Consider the following 2,446-nt stretch of genomic DNA (forward strand, 5'->3'; position numbering starts at 1 on the left):
CATACCCATTTTCAAGCCGATCGGACCAACGGTTGCCTAGTTATAGTTGAATTTATGTTTTTTTCTGTCTTATAGCACCCCCAAGTGGCAGAGCAGTGCAATTTTTTTTATCTGACCAAAGGTGAAGATATCTCATTCCGTTCAAGCGTTATGCTTCAAATAATATTTGGCTAACGTTAGCATAGACGCTTTTTGGCGAACTGTTTCGCACAAAAATCGAAATTTCAACTTTTTTTTGATAATTATTGATATTCAATGTCCACCGAATATTTTTGCAGTGGTTTGGTTCCGATCAGGCGAAAAACCTAGGACTAGTTCGCAAAAGTAGGTTTCGGACAAAAATCAAAATGGCGGAAAATTTTTATAGACGGAAATGAAATCGGAGATAGCCATTTTGTTTTGATTGAGCCAAGGAATGCAATGACATAAGACACGTGAGTCTACGACAAACGGCGTAGGGGTTATGAAGGCTTTTGCGTTTTTGATCGCTGTAGCGCCCCCTATTGGCCGATTGGGCTGAGTCTTTGTCAGAATGTCCCCTCAGGGAGCTCTACCTTCTGGCCAAGTTTCATCTCTCTACGCCTTACGGTTTGGTCTGCACGATCAGTTTTAGCGGAGAAAAATAATAATAATAAAAAAAATTCTAACAATTACAATAGGGTTTCAGCACTGCGTGCTTGAACCCCTAATTACATTGTAGAGCAAAACATTAAAGTATCGTCAAGTTATTTTTATCACAGAACTTATTTTCCATTATAAAACCCCGTAGGAAAATCTCGAGAGGAGCATCTCAATTTATGTACTTATGTACTATTCTATGTCGTTTTGTAGTATAAATAGTGCGAGTAGTGTGTTCACACTGAAAAGAAAAAGTGCACTTCATATAGTATATATAAATAGTTCATAAATGCATAGTGTATAAGAGCATAATTTGGGATGCAACTGAGGGAACCCATGGTGAATTAGTCTTGAATTAATCCTTGCACCACTCTATACTGATGTAATTTGGTCACAAGTGGATGTTTCTAAAGTAATTTAACTAAATTTTAAAGTTCAAATAACTTCCAATTGTTTTCTTTAATGGTTCAGGTTCCCCTGCAAAAATTGTCACTGTGCCCGCCACAAAAATAAATAATAACTTAATCTGATACATAATGACTGGTCTGATGATTGTTATCACTTCAGAAAACACTCATATGGTTCTTTTCTTAAATTAATTCTAGTAAATGTGAATTGATGTTCCAAGTATTCTAAGTATTAAATTCTTTATTAGTGTACTAAAAAAGAAGATACGGGAATCCAAGTCAGGTCGCTTCATGGAGAAAGATAAACGGATCTTAGAAGAACTGAAGAGTCTTCACTGTGATCCCCATCCATACTGTTCTGTGTATCCCTCAGAAACTGACCTCAGTAAGTATGATTAAATCTGCTTTTATGTAGTGGTCAAATTAAGACAGTTCATGCTATTTCTCCTGCTGTTAGATTTTTTTATGCATAAAATGTATCAATAATTCCTAAACTATTTAGAAATTTTTGTTAATAATTGTGAATAATTTGATCAATAAATAAATAATATTGAACAATAAACAATTGGGGGCATGAGGCCACACTGAACTAGGACGCTTGCATTCAAATATATTTCAGCTTTTTGGAGGATTGTCATGAAAGGACCTCCAGAAACCCCCTATGAGAATGGAAGCTTTGAGCTGTATTGTCAGTTTGGCCATGATTATCCAGTAAAGCCACCTGTTGTACGGTTCTATACTCCTGTATCCTTGAGCCTTAGTAGTGTCACAGTAATTTTCATAAATTGATTTCTGTTTTTGGTTAATACATTTAGAGTAGAGCAAAGAACACCCTAGAAAAAAGTATTTCTCTAGCATTTTGTACTCTATAAAATCCTTAACTGCAGTACAGATTTACCATTGCAACATCAACAGTGTGGGAAGGATTTGCCACAACATATTTGATCGAAACTACTCAGCTGATGTTACTATGAGAGAGATCTTGGATGCTGTATATGGACTTCTGATACTCCCAGAGGCTGACGATCCACTAGACAGGTAGCCTTTTATTCTTTATCTGGTGGTTTTACATTACCAATTTAAAATTGAGTTTTATTTTGTTCAATAGACTTCACAAATCTGATAGAAACATACCACAAGCAGATACATTATTTATTGCATTATTAAATTATTTATTACATTATTTATTTTGCATTGAACTGTACATGTATGAACTTAAAATGGTTAATTTCTGTCCAATGCCTATCATGTGTTTAGTGTATTGGCAGAGGAATTTCATACTAACAAAGAAATCTATGAGCAAGCAGCTAAAGATGACACTGCAATTAATGCATGTCAGTCCATGGAATCTATTGAAAAGGTAAAATCAATTTCACTTTATTATTAACCACATATGAAGCCCAGACGTTTTGGTTTTGGTC

General features: G+C 35.1%; 1 protein-coding gene across 1 annotated transcript; it reads left to right on the plus strand.

Annotated features, from left to right (window-relative positions):
• Positions 1-532: 532 nt before the first annotated feature.
• Positions 533-2,385, plus strand: LOC107708869 (ubiquitin-conjugating enzyme E2 11-like; the record flags this gene model as incomplete). Its single annotated transcript, XM_016513236.1, has 5 exons — positions 533-588; positions 1,274-1,410; positions 1,645-1,769; positions 1,918-2,063; positions 2,283-2,385. Coding segments are annotated over exons 1-5 (567 nt in total), but the record flags the coding sequence as incomplete, so codon positions are not given.
• Positions 2,386-2,446: the final 61 nt, after the last annotated feature.

The sequence above is a fragment of the Sinocyclocheilus rhinocerous genome, unplaced genomic scaffold (genome assembly GCF_001515625.1).
Source record: "Sinocyclocheilus rhinocerous isolate Xijiao unplaced genomic scaffold, SAMN03320098_v1.1 scaffold11902, whole genome shotgun sequence".
In the NCBI taxonomy this organism is placed as follows: domain Eukaryota; kingdom Metazoa; phylum Chordata; class Actinopteri; order Cypriniformes; family Cyprinidae; genus Sinocyclocheilus; species Sinocyclocheilus rhinocerous.